Source organism: Emys orbicularis, chromosome 19, assembly GCF_028017835.1.
Source record: "Emys orbicularis isolate rEmyOrb1 chromosome 19, rEmyOrb1.hap1, whole genome shotgun sequence".
NCBI lineage: Eukaryota > Metazoa > Chordata > Testudines > Emydidae > Emys > Emys orbicularis.
The window spans coordinates 24,145,654-24,161,535 of record NC_088701.1 but is presented as its reverse complement, the minus strand read 5'-3'; the positions used below and the strand labels follow the sequence as shown (position 1 = coordinate 24,161,535).

Genomic DNA, 15,882 nt, shown 5'->3' with positions numbered 1-15,882 from the left:
TCCCGAGAGCTTCCTTTGTCTCCAGTCTGGAGGCCTAGGCCCGGCCAGGACAGCAGCCATCCAAACCTGGGCACCATGGAGGTGGCAATTCCTATTCCAGGATCCTGCCTGCAGTCGGGGGGGACCCAGACTGTGAGATGAAGGGTCAAGTGCCCCCCTGGAGTGAGCTAGCACTTTGATTTAACCAGGAGTGTTCTTTGCGTACACCAGGGCTGGATCCGTGCCCTGGTGTCTGCACTGGGACCGGGCTGTGGGGCAGGTGAGATTGGGGTGCAGCCCATGTGACTGTCCCTGGTTCAGGGCGCAGTTGCTGGGGAGCACCTATCCCTCCCCCCAGGAACGTTGCCCTCTCTGTGCCAGTGTTTGGGGGACGGGCCTCAGAGAGCCCCATTGCCCAACATGGGTTCAGCCTGCAGATACATCCAGCCCCTTTGCTCACCCTTGAAAGGGATGTTTGCCTGCTGGTACATTATCCACAAAAGCTGCAGATTCCCTGGGCCGGAGGTGGCTCCCGCTCCCAGCCCCATATCCCACTGGAGCTGGGGCTCTGTTTCCCCTCTGGGAGCAACAACAAAGCGAGTTATTTCGGGGAGGAAAGGTCCCTGCAAGGCTGCCCTGTGGCTGGAGCCACGGAGCTGCTGTCTGGGCCAGATATCTGTTTGTGCGGCTTGGAGCTGTGTGTGTTTGCGTGACTCCCCTTTCCCATCACGGCCAGAATCTAAACAATCTTGATTCCTGTTCTGGCTTCAGCGGCGGGCAATGGGCAGGGCTCCCTGAATTGCAGGAAACGGAGCCATCAGCCTGTTTACGTAGAAATCCCAGACGGAGGTGGGTGGAGAACCCAGGGGCTCGTCCATTTAGAAAGGGATCCAGAAGCGAAGGAGACGGCTGCACGGCGGGGAGGAAGGGGGCTGGGAGGCTTGGGGACAGTGGTGAGGTCAAGTCATCATGTTTAGTTTGGCAAGAATTTCCTTTTTACAAGGAAGAATTTAAAAAACAAAAACCCCTCCCTCTCCATAGGAGCAGCTGGGAAACTTTTGGCTGCCTGCTATGAGTGTATTTGTATCGCTGATAAGCCTGATACCAAAGCCCGCTGGAGGACCCAGTCCGCCAGTCTCTGTAATGCGCAGCTGGCCTGCAGGATACTTCGGAGCAGGCCCACGGAGCTGTATGTCGCACCAAATCAGTTCCCTGCCATTGCCACCAGCCCCCGTATTTCTCTGCCTGTGGTCTCCTTTAGTCTAGTACAGATTACTGGCCTCAGTACCGAGGTAACTGGCCGGGGTTTCCTGGCCCGATATGCAGGAGGTCAGCCTAGGTGGTCTGGGGGTCCCTTCTGGCCTTAGAAGCTCTGACTTTGATGCATAGAAGAGAGGTGTGGGGGAGGGGAAGGTGAGCCCCTCTCCATCAGGCCTTTCCGAGCCACTGCTCTTTGATCCTGCACCATCTATTGCTTAGACCTAGTTCAGTCCGGCTTGCTGCACTGCCCCGCTTTGGCCCTGCTGCATCCCATTACGTCTGTTACTACCTGGCTCCCCCTTTGAACTTCCTAGGTCCCCCGTTAGTTCCGGCCGCCTACACTGCCCCTGCTTTGTTAGTGATCAGAGCGTGTGGAGCTTCTTGGCTCCCCGTTTTAAAACCGACGCTTTGCTGGTGCAAGTTGGGTGCTGTGCTCCACGCCAGAGATGGCTGCATTTCAGTGGCGGTGAGCCTGCGCAGCCTGTAAAATGCTTTGGCGTAGCTTTTCCTGGGATGAGAGGAAGTGCAGCCGCACAAGTTGCTACAATGAAAAGAGGCTGATGTGTCTATTGCTCGTCACATGGCAACAGAACATGAAGGCACCGCAGGGACACAGCTGGGTCACAAGTAAGGAACCATGCTTACTACACACATGCCAGACCTAGCTACAACCACCCTGCTGCCCTGGCTGGTTTCTGGTGGCTTCTCCAGCCCCAAACACAGTAAGCGCCACTAGCAGGTTCACAAACCATTTAAAGCTACCCTTCTGTATACAAGTGGACTGCTGTCAATCAGTGCAGAGTTTGCACTGTGTTTATTTGCACGCATTACCAATGCAGACTGATCTTCTGGAGGCTGAGTTTAGCTGGAATGGGTTTTCATGCAGTTATGTGTCGTAAAGATCTCCTGTAATCGCTCTCAGGAAGAGGTGGTAACTGTGATATCCTGGCCAAGCTCCACTCTGGATAATTCCGTCCTACCTACCTACATCCTGCCCCCCCACCCTGGCAATTTCAGTTGACTACAGAATCCTTTATTTCCTCTCCAAAGCCATTGTGTAGCTTTGCCGAGCGACTGTGAAGCAGCTGACCCGTTCCAGCCCAGACGTGGCTGCATTTCAGGGATGCATGAAGTGACCCCCTATATATAATTAAGTTGCACGATAATAATATCATTTGCATTTGCAAAGTGCTTTCAGTTCCTCCAGGTGAAAGAGGCTGCCGAATTGTGAGACTGCACTATTAATTAATTCTGTTTTCTCCAGAGAAAATGCTGCAAGGAGCCATTGGGAGCTTTCTCCTGGTCGTTCTGACTGTTCCAAGGAGCGTTCCAGATGGTATGTAGCAGAATAGCGAGAGTGACTAGGAACAGTGCAGTGTTCCCAGAGCACGGCTGTTTCTTTCTGTAGCGTGCAGGAAACTGAAATTAATGGCGGGCGATTTGGAGATTTATTTATATACTCGCCTCTCAAAATAAGTCACCATCCCAGGCAATTTATTCGCGCCCCATGTGTCTGTCTGGGGAGGCAGAACTGGTCAGAGGAAGGAGCTGGGAGTTGGGATTCCTGGGTTCTATTCCAGCTGTACCCAGGACTGGCCATGTGACCTTGGGCAAGTTGTTTCTCCTCACGTGTCGGTGATCTCCCTCCCCTGTTAGTTCACTGTGGTTCATAATGTGCTTTGAGCTCACTGGATGGAAAGGGCTGGAGACATGAAACTGAGAGATGGGATGCAGGGAGTATTCTTAAATACCTAGGGCTTTTCCCTGGGGTGGGCTTCTCTTAGCCATGGGAGACACTGTCTTCTTGGGCTATTAACTGGACATCTCACAGTGTCCTCACCCCCTCCAGTTACCCCAGTCTGCTCATCTCTGTCACTGGTCAGCCCCAGCCCTGGGTTATCTTCTTCACCCTGTTCACAGCTACCCAGTGCTGAAGCAAGGGGCACTATTTGAGGCCCTGTTGTTAGGGCCAGCACCGTGGGAGAGCTCTGTGCAGAGAGACACTGGCGGGTTTGCATTAGAGATGAGCCCAGGCTGTGAAACAGGCCAAATCCCAACCACAGCGTACCCAGGCTCTGGGGCTGCAAACCTGAAACCGTGCTCGGGGTCAGAGCTTGCAGCTCCAGCCGGACTCTGATGGGCCAAACCCCCCAAAACTGCCAAGTTCAGGTTCGGGTCTCGACTTTGCCCCCGCCTTGGGGAACGGCTTGATGATGATGTTTGGCCCCAGCCTAGATTCTGGGGTGTGGGTTCCAGGCATAACTTTAGGGCCCAGGTTTAGAGACAGGACCAAGACTAAAGTCCAGATCCAAATGCCCCTGAGTGGCGCTCAGAGTACAAATCCACATGTGAAATTGCAATGGGATGAACAAAAACAGCTGGATCAAAAAACACTGACCTTCCCGAAGTTAAAGCCCCAGAGACAAATATCCTGGTTTGATCCCATCCCCAAATCCTTTCTCATCTATCCAGCACATTTATCTAGCTATTGATTTAGCTATTTATCTGCCAGTCTGAGCCTGGATTTTCAGAAGATCTCAGGGGCAGATTTTCTGGTGATCAGCACCTAGAACTGGGGTCATACTTAAGAAGTGCCCAGCACTCAACCTGCCCCCAGTGTGCTGGCTTCTTTGAAAATCTGGCCCGCATGGCCCGGGCTCGACTAGCCAACCCTCAGCTATGTGAGACTTGCTGTTACAAGAAGCTGGCTTGTGTCCCCCAGTATTTATTAATGACCCGTCTCCCAGCCCAGTCAGAGCCCTCCCATGACATTCGGGGGGTGGCGGACGTAACGTACCCCAGCTGGAATGTGGGGAGAGCCCTGTGGGGCCACCCCGGCTCGGCTCCGTCCGTGAACAGTGCTGTCTCGTTTGTGTCCTGCAGAGAACCTGGTGTGCGCCTGTGACGACCACGTGCAGCCCTGTGACCATGCCACCTGCTGGGGGAAGGTGTGTTTTGTGAGCAAAACCCGGGACAACGGGAAGGCTACCCAGCGCAAGGGCTGCCTGAGTGATAATATCCTGGAGCACTGCCAGACTAAGCCCATGGAAGAATACGCCATGAGCTGCTGCAGCTCCAACATGTGCAATGAGAACACTAGTGTCCTCCTGAAAGGTACAGCCCAGCTGTGTCCTCGGTCCCCGGTGTGGCTGGATGCAGGGGGCTCCCCTCTCTGGTAGTTTGTCCCAGGCTCCCACCCCCTGCCTTGGGGAACCCTCCGACAGCCTTTGGGGAGACAGGAATTTCCCCGGAAATCACTGGTGCCCCTCTGGCCTTGCCCCCTCAGCTCAGGTGCCTCCCAGCCCCGAGCCAGGCCCTGGGCTGCTGCACCCATGCTCACTGGAGCCCAGCAGACTCTGTCCCTCTCCTTCAGTGGGAGGAGAGCTGTCAGCAGGAACTGGGGTGACATTTGCTGTCAGCTCTCCAGCTCTCTGCCTGCTGCCCCTGAATTGCTCAGGGCTGCTGGGGAGTATCATAGAATCATAGAATCTCAGGATGAGAAGAGACCTCAGGAGGTATCTAGTTCAACCCCCTGCTCAAAGCAGGATCAATTCCCAACTAAATCATCCCAGCCAGGGCTTTGTCAAGCCTGACCCTTTCACACCCATGGAGAGGACGGCTCCTAGCAGCCCAGAGGCTGCTCTAACTTATACCAGGGCCCTGCATGGCTCTAGAATATGAGAAAGAGAAAGGTGGCCTGAAGCCCCCTCCCTGTCCCAGCACAGGAGCACAGAAACCAAGCTGCAGACCCCAGTGCCTGTTCCATCCAGACCTGACCCCTGCTCTGACTCCATGCATACTGCATTTGCCCGTGGAATCCACCACAGCTGGTCCTTTTCTTCCCCTCAGGCCAGGAGCAGCCCGAAGAGCCTGCCTCTCTGACGAACCTTCTCCTGATGATCCTCGTCCCCCTGCTGGCCCTCCTCGTGCTCATCACGCTCTCCTTCTGGAAGCTGGCTCAGCACCGCAGGAAGCGGCTTCTCATCAGACATGATGACTTGGGGGACACAGACAACATGCTGAAAGCCTCCATGGTCGGAGACAGCACCTTAGAGGTGAGTGGGCCTTGAACAGCCTGCCCGCTAGGGACCAGAAATGGCGATGGCCACAGACAGGCTCCCACCCTGCAAACCCCACCAGGTCCGAAGGCCCCAGAGTTCTGGAGAGGTTGGATCCAAACCCAAACTTTGCGGCCGGAGCCCATTGCTGTGTCACAGTCAAGGGCTCTCTCCCAGAGGATTTAACATTCAGGAGTGCAAGTAGAGCCGTACCCTCCAGCATGCGGTACCGGCAAGAGATTTTTAGCAGTACGGGGTACTGGGAAGCCTTGGGGCTAGCCCACTCCTCCGAGGGGTGGGGGGGTGCGCTCTGCTCCTTAAAGGAGCAGAATGCGGCTAGGGAGAACATTCATTCTTTAAACGGCTTTAACAGCACAATACATATGCTAACAAACTTAAACCAAGGCTTTATTTAAGTTTGTTAGCATATGTATTGTGCTGTTACCTTGGTCAGGAGTCCTCAAGAGGGGAAGGGTGGGGGGGACAGGTGTTTAAACGTTTTTGATTCTGTTTCTCCCCATTGGTCTGAATTATTCATGACATCCATACTGCATCACATCGAGTCCAAATCATTAGAGGAATGCCTCTGCTTGCACGGACCAGAGGCTGTTTGGATTCTGATGTCAGCCCAGTTCTGCAGCCTGACAGGAATCAGGTGTTGTCCCTAGTGAACACAGAATTCTTCTTTGTAGCCAAACTAGTCTAACATGCATTTTGTTAACTGGAACTGGAGCAGCAAAACAAAGAAAACAAATGCCTCATTTTCCAGCTTTGTGGGTGAAAGAACTAGAAGTGAAGATTATAATGCCGGACACTGATGGCCTTAAACCAGCTGCTTCGGGAATCTGCCAAGATGTTCCTCATCTTAGCAACAGAGCTAAGAGTTATCACACATCTGCCCACCTTTATTCGAATGAAGCTCCTTCTGATCTGACAGCTCGGGCATTGTCAGTTTCATCCAGAACAATTTACGAATTTGGAACCTAATCCTGTAAACCCTTAATCATTTGATCAATCCCATTGAAAACAATGGGACTATTTGCATGACTATGGACCACTTTTGTGGGCTGGTAAGAGTTTCAGGAATCTGTTCTGTTCCTATAAAGGAAGTTGAATCCCCCAGTGAAATGCAATGTTTGACAATACCATAAAGCAGTTTAGGATACAGTTATACTTAAAATTTGTTTTTAATAAGTCATACATAGGCTGAAATGGCTCCTTACCCAACTCCCATATTCCATATAAAAACAGACTGAATACTATATATTTGGGGGGAAAGTGAGTAGTTAAGCGTGTTGATGTTTGTATGTACAAAGGGGGGTGTCGGAGGGGACGGGGAGAGCATGCGGGTCCCGGGCTGGGGGCAGGGCAGGGAGGAGTCACATGGAGGGTTACGTGCCCCCCCTTGTGTCCCTCCCATGAGTGCAGTACCGGCAAGAAATGATTTCTACTTGCACCACTGATAACATTGACTAGGAAAGGTATATGGGTGGCATGGATTTTATGGTCTCCATACTTCTTTCTCCACTTCACCTCTAGGTGCCACGCAGCCATCTCTGCCCCACAGGTCATTGGTACCTCTTCACACCCCTCCTTGCAGCTTTTACTCTGTCTCCACCCAGAACGATCTTCATGCCACAACCCGACCATCATGTGCCCCATCTCCACCCCCTTCCTATGATCACTCACCCCTTCTCCATGCCCTTTGCCCCCAACCAACCTACGGTGATGCACCAATCCCCACCCAAAATCCATGCATTCACTCCATCTGCCCCCTATCACTGTGCCCATGTGCCCCATCTCTAGCCCCAGATCGCAGCTTCACCACCCTTGTGCACCCCACCTACCTCCCAGCTCCCCGCTCCTGATTGCCATGGTAACCGAAGAGATGGGGATTTAATGTTGCTTGAGGGGTTACCTTGCTGCAGGCTCTGTCACTGACTTCCAGTGATCTGTCCCTCAGGACCTGCTGAACGAGGACTGCACGACGGGCAGCGGCTCCGGGCTGCCCTTTCTTGTTCAAAGAACTGTGGCTCGGCAGATCACTCTGGTGGAATGCGTAGGTAAGAAAACCCAGCCACCGCGTTCAAAGATGCCTTTGAACATCTGCACATGGCGAAGGAGGATCCCCCGGCTCGGCTATCACCTGATTCCTTCAGCCAGTGAGCCAGGCATGTCCCAAGCTCCATCCTGGGAGCAGCTAGAGATGAGACCATGAATCCTGACCCTCGGGGGAAATTTTGGACTCTGGTTAAGGCTGTCTGTGTTACCCACCCGCTAGCCCAGGGCCCTCTGGAGATGCTTAGTATAGGAGGGGGAAGGACAAGCAGGTCTTGGACTGGAGCTGGGCTCTCCCTAACCCCTAATCCCTGATATTCGATGGGCTGGGCTCTGGCCATGAGGCTTCTGGCCTAACTCTTCACGGTACACACCAGGCCTGGCCCTGGGGGACCCAGCCTGACCCCTTACCCTACAGACCAGGCCTGGCCCTGGGGGACCCGGCCTTTCCCTTAGCAGACAGGCCTGGGCACTGAGGTACCCAGCTTATCCCCATGACTGTATAGGCCAGGCCTGGGCATGAAGTCACCTGTCCTAGCCCCTAATTGGCCAGACTAGACCCTATTAAGCCAAAGAAAAGTCCTGGCAAATTGCCTGCCGCTGCTGGGTTGCCCAGTGGCCGTCAAAGGGTGCAGTGCACTGGCTCAGCCATGGGACCAGGTTGCCTCTAGTCATTGATCCACAAAGAACACAAAACCTTATCCTAGGGGTGGCTGCGGTCGCTAAACCTCCCGCGTAGGCAGCAGTGGCCTGGGCTTCTATCCTGCCGTGGCCCAGCGGGGGCAGGTGTGCACCACGTGAGCCCGTCCCCAGGGCTCGCTCAGCACCGACAGGGCAGCGTGACGCCGTGTCCGTGTCATGGCAGGGAAAGGGCGCTACGGGGAGGTGTGGCGCGGCGTCTGGCATGGGGAGAACGTGGCCGTGAAGATCTTCTCCTCCCGGGACGAGCAGTCGTGGTTCCGTGAGACGGAGATCTACAACACGGTGCTGCTCAGGCATGACAATATCCTGGGTGAGTAGCAGCCCACGAGGGTGTTTATGTGGCGCCCGGCCTGCTGGTGCACCCCTGTTCCATGGCCCCTTCTGCTTTGCCCCCCTCTAGGCTTCATCGCCTCTGACATGACGTCCAGGAACTCCAGCACCCAGCTCTGGCTCATCACTCACTACCACGAGAACGGCTCGCTCTACGACTACCTGCAGAGGACAGCGCTGGACACACAGACTTGCCTGAGGCTGGCCTGCTCCATCATCTGCGGCCTGCTCCACCTGCACGTGGAGATCTTCGGGACCCAGGGGAAACCAGCCATCGCTCACCGGGACCTGAAGAGCAGAAACATCCTGCTGAAGAACAACCTTGAGTGCTGCATCGCAGACCTGGGTGAGGAAGGGGGATCGTGCCAGGGCTGTGACCCAGTTCTGTGGCTCATCTGGCTTGGGGAACAGAGGAACTGACCAGATCAGACCTTTGTCCCATCTGCACCTAACCGCTGTCTGGAATCCCTTTCACCTGCGCGCCGTGTGGCGAAAGGGCAGGTGCATCTCGAGGGGGTGATGAAAGCAAAGGCTGTTTCCTCTGCCAGTGGAGGGGATGGTCTGCTCATCGGAGCTTAAATATTTAATTCCCTGGAGTCATGGGTTGAAATCCCAGTGTGGTCAACTCCGGGGTATTTTTTCTTCCCCAGAACAAAATGGGGGTGTTTCAGGAGGTGTCAGCCCCCAGGTGACAATAAATATTCCCCCCACTTCGCAGCCCCACTGATCAGCAGAAGGGAGGTGAGGGGGATAAGCCAGGGAAGGAAAGAAAGAACAAATCGCCATGGGAGACAGAGGTACACGCAGGCTGTACTGATCCAAGGTGGATTTCCCTGGGCTGTAAGCAGAAAACTCCGCCAGGCCCAGATTTCCTCATAGAGAGAGGAGTGAAAACCCAGGCCCCCCGTGTCCTCCAGCTCAGCCTGTGTGATGCTGCTTCCTTTCAGGGCTGGCGGTCATGCACTCCCAGGGCAGCGACTACCTGGACATCGGGAACAACCCTCGGGTTGGCACCAAACGCTACATGGCCCCCGAGGTCCTGGACGAACAAATCCGTACCGACTGCTTCGAATCCTATAAGCAGACAGATATCTGGGCATATGGTCTGGTGCTCTGGGAAATCACCAGGAGGACGGTTGTTAACGGTAAGGGGCAGTCGGGGGGCTTTGGGCAGTGAGATGCTGTGCTCCTAATTCTCTGTCCACATGCACAGACACACAAATGTGGATGTCATACAAGGACCCTTCTCTATAGATATGCACACATCTGTCTGTCCTTTTATAGTACCCGGAGACTGCCCTGGGGTCCCTGGTCTGTATGTATGCACAGAATATCTTGATGTCCGTAGACACCTGAGAGGGTCCTATCTATTCTGCTAACCTTCTATATTCACTGTCTTATACCCAGACTGTGAACTCTTTGGGGCACAGACGGCCTCCTTGTTCTGTTTGTACAGCACCCAGCACATTGGTCTCCTGAGCCATGACTGGGGCTCCTCGTACGACCTCAATATAGATAATGCATCCTAACCTGCAAAGAAAGACCTGGGGCTCTGACTGGACGGGCTGAAGCTGGGACTGCCCGTTTTAATAGGAAGTCGGCAGTATCGCACGTCCTGAGTTTTGCAACAGATGGCAGCTGGGTAAATCGGTCAGTTTAGGAGCAGGGCACAGCCTGTGGCCGCAGCCGAGAGGCTGAGCGAGCGGCAGGCTGGAGTGAGAGCCGCGTCCTCCCGTGAGTTAGCGAGGCTCCCAATGCAGAAATCAACGCTGCTCCGGGCTGTTCCTGTGAAGGTTTTCGGCTGCTCTGGGTGGTTTTGCCCGAAGATTAGCTGTAAATTATAAACACTGTAATCTAGTGTCAGCGCCCGGCTCCCTGATTAAAGGGCCCATTAGACTCAATCAGCGCTTTGTTTGTTCAACACTGATTAGAAAACAAGCAGCATCAGAGAACTGCTTGGAACCTGGCCAGTCGGAGTATGGGCTGGTTAACCCAGCGTGTTTCCCCCATGGCCTGCCACGGCCAGGGGTTGGTCAGTGCTGGCTTTGGGCAGAAGCAGCTGTTGTGGGATGGGGATGGCGGGGAGGGCATGCTTTCTGGGGGAGGGCAATGGGGCTGAACGAAGTGGGGCAATGACCCAAGAGCAAATGGACCAGATGCAGACTCCTTCTCCAGGGCTTTGGGAGGTGGAATTCACCTCCCCTACCCCTGCAATAGCGGTGTCAGAATGTGGGGGGAGGGCTTAGCTTAGCCTCTCGCCCTCTGGCAGCTTGGGGCGCCGCGCACGGTGAGCCTGGCCCCAGATGTGGTGTCTTCAGTCCATGTCCCAGTGGCCAGGCCTCCCTGGCAATGGAATGCCACCCCCCCACACACACACACACACACACTCACACTCATTGTGGCGGCCTCAGCAGACGGGCCCAGGCCGGAATGAGTGCTACAGAGTCCATCTTTCCCTCCAGGGCAGGGCTAAGGGACACAGGCAGGGGGGGAAAGTAGACCCAGGTGGACACCCAGAGGCCTGCGGTCTCCTGGGTGTCCAGCTGGCACCTTTCACCAGCAGGAAAGTCCATTAAATGGGGGAAGTTGGGGGCAAGGTGGCAGCTCCCCCAAGGCGCAGTCTGGCCGGGCTAATCTCATTTACGGCTCCCAGATTAAACACTTCACTTAACTAACCCAACAGTGCCCTTGCCTTGGCTGCCCATTAACCCTTGAGGGCCAAAGGCCTCTCTCCCAGCAGACACTCAGTGCCGGGGAAACTCCCCACCGTGCACTGCATCCAGGGGGCAGGGTGACGTGGGGGTTACACCCTCTGCCCCGAGGGTGGCGGAGGTTCGTGAGGTGCCAGATAGGAACTTCCCACTGCAGGGGGCTGATGGGACACTGGAAGGGCTTTGGCAGCCAAAAAGGGTTAAATCTCTGTCACAAAGACATACGGAGGCACTAAATATGGATTAGCCAGGGCCAGCTGCTGGCCCGTCTGCGGTGAGCAGCTGCCTGGCCTCCAGTTCACCACGAGGTGGCGGTTGGGGCTGCGTCTAAGACAAGGATCCCAGGTGATCTGAACTGGCCCCTGGTTTCCTGCAATTGCAACCAGTTCCAAAGGGAGACCCGGGGTCGGGTCGGGGGGGAGGGATTCCCTCCCTATGAGCAGCCCTGAGGTGTTCACTGCAGGCTTGGTGCATCTTCCTCTGAAGCACTGGGTAGCCGAGGCAGGGTTCCACCCAGGGTCTGATTTGGCAACGCAAGCAGCACAGGCTGAACCTGGTCTGAGCTATGCCAGTGTGAATCTGGAGTGAGGGCGGTGTAGTTTGTGGGTCACTGTGCCCGGTGTGTGAACACGTTCGTGTCACACATCCCGTTGCGCTGCGTATCAGTGCCACGCCTGCTCATGTCACATACCCCCGTCACGTTTCGTGCCATCCAGGGTGTATAGCATGCTCGGTATTAGTGCCCCATTGACTGGCTATGCCCACCCATGTTCATACATGTTCATACCATGGGGAGGGTCCTGCAGCCACATCCACACATACCACTGTCAGTACAAACGGGGAAAGGATCCCTGGGGTGACATCCTGGCCCCACTGATATCAATGGCAAAACTTCCATTGGCATCCGTGTGAGCAGTTCACCCCTGTTCTTCCGCTCCTCCAGAGACACGGCTGTCTATACGCTGTACAGCGCCTAGCACAAAGGGGCCCCAGTTTTAATTGGGCCTCAGGCACTGCCATAATACATGTGATTAATGAGAGTCTGTTGTTTGAGACTGGAGCTACTAGGGGTTCTTCACGTCCCGAGTACAGTGCTAGGACAGGCTCATCTCCTTATAAACAAGCACTCAGCAGGTCCGGGTCCATCCAGCAGAGGGCAGTGGTGCAAACGTGCACACGCGCGCACACACACACATGCATGCACATGTGCCTGAGTGGTGCATGCTCCTGCTGTTTGTCCTGTGGCTGCTGATGAGTTACGGTCATTGGTGCATATTGCTGATTTTGTGCTGCATGACCCCGTGACCAAGCCAGCTTTCCTCACGTGCTGCCCTCTCTTCCTCCGGCAGGGATAGTGGAGGACTACAGGCCTCCTTTCTTTGACATGGTGCCAAGTGACCCCAGCTTCGAGGATATGAAGAAGGTGGTTTGCACTGACCAGCAGACGCCCAGTGTCCCCAACCGGCTGTACTCTGACTCGGTAAGTGCGGCAGAGGGCGCAGATCCACTCCAGTGGAGTCTTCTTTAACTCTACTGCTGTATAAACCCATACATCCATAAATAAGACCATAAGAACGGCCAGACTGGGTCAGACCAAAGGTCCATCTAGCCCAGGATCCTGTCTTCTGACAGTGGCCGATGCCAGGTGCTTCAGAGGGAATGAACAGAACCCGGCAATTATCAAGTGATCCATCCCCTGTCGTTCAGTCCCAGCTTCTGGCAGTCAGAGGTTTAGGGACACCCACAGCATGTGGCTGTGTCCCTGCCCATCTTGGCTAATAGCCAATGATGGACCTATCCTCCATGAACTGATCTAGTTCTTTTTTGAACCCAGTAATACTTTTGGCCTTCACCACATCCTCTGGCAATGAGTTCCACAGGTTGACTGTGTGCTGTGTGAAAAAGTATTTCCTTCTGTTTGCTTTAAACCTGCTGCCTATTAATTTCATTGGGTAACTCCTGGTTCATGTGTTATGTGAAGAAGTAAATAGCCCTTCCCTAGTCACTTTCTCCACACCAGTCATGTTTTTTTAGACCTTTATCATGTTCCTCCCTTTGTCGTCACTTTTCTAAGCTGAACAGTCCCAGTGTTTTTAACCTCTCCTCATATGGAAGTTGTTCCATCCCCTAATTATTTTTGTTGCCCTTCTCCATATTTTTTCCAATTTTAATATATCTTTTTTGAGATGGGGTGACCAGATCTCAGTATTCAAGGTGTGGACGTTCCATGGATTTGTATAGTGGATTTGTGATATTTTCTGTCTTATTATCTATCCCTTTCCTAATATTCTGTTAGCTTTTTGGACTGTCGCTTCACATTGAGTGGATGTTTTCAGAGAACTATCCCCAATGACTCCAAGATCTTTCTGGAGTGGTAACAGCTAAATTAGACCCCATCATTTTGTATGTATAGTTTGGATTGTGTTTTCCATGTGCGTTACTTTGCATTTATCAACATTGAATTTCATCTGCCATTTTGTTGCCCAGTCACCCAGTTTTGTGAGATCCCTTTGTAACTTTTCCCGGTCAGCTTAGGACTTAACTATCTTGAGTAATTTTGTATTGTCTGCAGACTTTGCCACCTAACTGTCTACCCCTTTTTTCCAGATAATTTATGAATATGTTGAATATTATTGGTATCAGTACAGATCCTTGGGAACCCCACTATTTGCCTCTCTGCACTGTGAAAACTGGCCATTTATTCCTTTGTTTCCTATCTTTTAACCAGTTACTGATCCATGAGAGGACCTTCCCTCTTATCCCATGACAGCTTACTTTGCTTAAGAGCCTTTGATGAGGGACTTTGTCAAAGGTTTTCTGAAAGCCCATGTACACTCTGTCCACTGGATCCCCCTTGTACATGTGTTTATTGGCCTTCTCAAAGAATTCTAATAGATTGGTGAGACATGATTTCCCTTTAGAAAAGCAGTGTTGACTCTTCCTCAACATATTACGTTCATCTATGTGTCTGATCATTCTGTTCTTTACTGTAGTTTCTACCAATTTGCCAGTACTGAAGTTAGGCTTACTGGCCTGTAATTGCCAGGATCCCCTCTGGAGCCTTTTTAAAAATCGGCATTACATTAGGTATCCTCCAGTCAACTGGTACAGAGGATGATTTAAGCATTAGGTTACATCCCACAGTTAGTAGTTCTGCAATTTCATATCTGAGTTCCTTCAGAACTCTTGGGTGAATCCCATCTAGTCCTGGTGACTTATTACTGTTTAACGTATCAATTTGTTCCAAAACCTCCTCTATTGACATCTCAATCTGGGTCAGTTCCTCAGATTTCTCACCTAAAAAGAATGGCTCAGGTGTGGGAATCTCCCGCATGTCCTCTGCAGTGAAGACGGATGCAAAGAATTCAATTAGTTTCTCTGCAATGACCTTGTCTTCCTTGAGGGCTCCTTTAGCACCTTGATCAGTGGCCCTACTGATTGTTTGGCAGGCTTCCTGCTTCTGATGTACTTAAAAAAAATTGCTCTTAGCTTTTGTGTTGTTTGCTGGTTGCACTTGGAATTCTTTTTTGGCCTAATTATACTTTTACACTTGATTTGCCAGAGTTTGTGTTCCTCTCTATTTTCCTCAGTAGGATTTGACTTCCAAATGTTTAAATAAATGGCCTTCACCTGATCCATGAGGAGGGGATCCTGCAAACACTTACACACCGGTTTAACTTTATTACTGCAAGCAGTCCTGGGTCAAACTGATGGTATTAGTGTCCAGCATGTGGATAAGTGTTTGCCAATAGAGGGGCCTTTTGCCAGGAGACCTAAAGCTCTTCCTACAAGGTCTCTACGTTTTATCATCCCTATTTCACAGATGGGAAAATGGAGTGTCAGAGAAGTTGCCCAAATATTACAGCTTTTGAATGACAGGCTTCCAGGAAAAGCTCTTACTTCACCCACCTGGTCAGGCTTCTCCTGCTCAGCCGTTCTTGCTCGTGACTTTTCTTTACGGGGCCTGCCAATAGGGGGAGACAAAGCAGCATTCTGCTGGGGGGGGTCACTGGTTAATATTGGGAAGCCAGATCTGTTGCTGGTGTAATTGGGCGTAGCTCCACAGAAGTCAATGAAACACTGCTGATTTACACCAGTGGAGGATCTGGCCCTGGATCTCTGATAGTAATTTTCTCTCTCCTTCTCGGCCCCACCCAGATTTTGTCCGCCCTGGCTAAGATCATGAAGGAATGCTGGTACCAGAACCCCTCTTCTCGGCTCACAGCCATGAGGATTAAAAAGACACTAAAGAAGCTGAGAAGCTCCCTAGAAAAACCCAAACAAGATGATTAACTGCGGGGAGCAGGCCCGAGAGCGCGGCGATCGGGTTTCTGACTCGCTCAGGCTCCGAAGCAGCAGAGAAGCCAAAGAGGTTCAAGGTCACTGAGTTTATGCTGCGTGCAGGGAGGGGGCCAGGGCTCTTTGCGCAACTCTATAACAAACCGGTTTTTCCCTCCAAGTCCAGCCCCGTTGCGGAAGGAGGATTTTAATTGGCCACCACTCCCCAGGGACCATTCCAACCTGCTGCAGAAAAGCCCCACTGAGCAGCTGCCAGTTGCCCCGGCACGTCTTTCGCAGTCGCTCTCCAGTGTCCTCGGAGTTGTTTTTTTGGAGGTGTTTTTTTTTTAATTAAAAAAAAATTCTCCCAGCCCATTTATAAAAATACCCGCTGGGTCCGTGAGCTGACGCCAGCCTGTCTCGTGTGCCAGACGGGAACATGAGCAGCAGCCCGCGCCCTGCCCTGTTCACAAGAGTGGGGCGTTGACGCTGAACGCCACATCAGG

General features: G+C 52.8%; 1 protein-coding gene across 1 annotated transcript; it reads left to right on the top strand.

Annotated features, from left to right (window-relative positions):
* Positions 1 to 2,508: 2,508 nt before the first annotated feature.
* Positions 2,509 to 15,391, top strand: ACVRL1 (activin A receptor like type 1). Its single transcript, XM_065419484.1, has 9 exons — positions 2,509 to 2,575; positions 4,123 to 4,353; positions 5,089 to 5,294; positions 7,261 to 7,360; positions 8,221 to 8,367; positions 8,458 to 8,733; positions 9,335 to 9,532; positions 12,448 to 12,578; positions 15,257 to 15,391. The coding sequence occupies exons 1-9, from the start codon at positions 2,509 to 2,511 to the stop codon at positions 15,389 to 15,391; spliced, it is 1,491 nt and encodes a 496-aa protein (XP_065275556.1).
* The last annotated feature ends 491 nt before the right edge of the window (positions 15,392 to 15,882 follow it).